Genomic DNA, 314 nt, shown 5'->3' with positions numbered 1-314 from the left:
AATTCAAAAACATCCACCACTGCTCCCCAAACCCTCCCTCATTTCCCCTCATTTTTCCCCCACGCAGCCACCTCACGCGACATCAATCCACTAGTAACGAAAGCCACGGACTCACGGAACATTGAGCTTAATCCTCTTGACGCTGTCATTGTGCTCTCGACGCGACATCTTCAAAAGAGTGAAGGTTCTGGAGCGGACTTCATGCGTGCCTTCGCGACGCCCGGGGACGAGGGACGCGTTCGCCCAGGCCCGGATCTCCGCGTGCGGATTCGCGGGCTGCGGATGCGCGGCTACAAGGCGGTCCTCTGGGATTA

General features: G+C 58.0%; 1 protein-coding gene across 3 annotated transcripts in view; it reads right to left on the bottom strand.

Moving 5' to 3' along the window:
• Window positions 1-314, bottom strand: part of LOC119586962 (adenosine kinase 1-like) — a 36821-nt gene that overhangs the window by 31376 nt on the left and 5131 nt on the right. The window contains exon 1 of one of the 3 annotated variants that reach the window (XM_037935697.1): window positions 116-254. The exons of 1 other annotated variant lie outside the window; for it this stretch is intronic. In XM_037935697.1, coding sequence (XP_037791625.1) covers window positions 116-168 — 53 coding nt within the window. In that variant the 5' untranslated portion in view covers window positions 169-254. Of the gene's footprint in view, window positions 1-115; window positions 255-314 lie in introns of those variants that run through there. One more of the 3 variants, XM_037935696.1, reaches the window with a different exon arrangement.

Source organism: Penaeus monodon, chromosome 22, assembly GCF_015228065.2.
Source record: "Penaeus monodon isolate SGIC_2016 chromosome 22, NSTDA_Pmon_1, whole genome shotgun sequence".
NCBI lineage: Eukaryota > Metazoa > Arthropoda > Malacostraca > Decapoda > Penaeidae > Penaeus > Penaeus monodon.
Note: the sequence above shows the minus strand (reverse complement) of the source record. Positions and strands in the feature narration are given on the sequence as shown.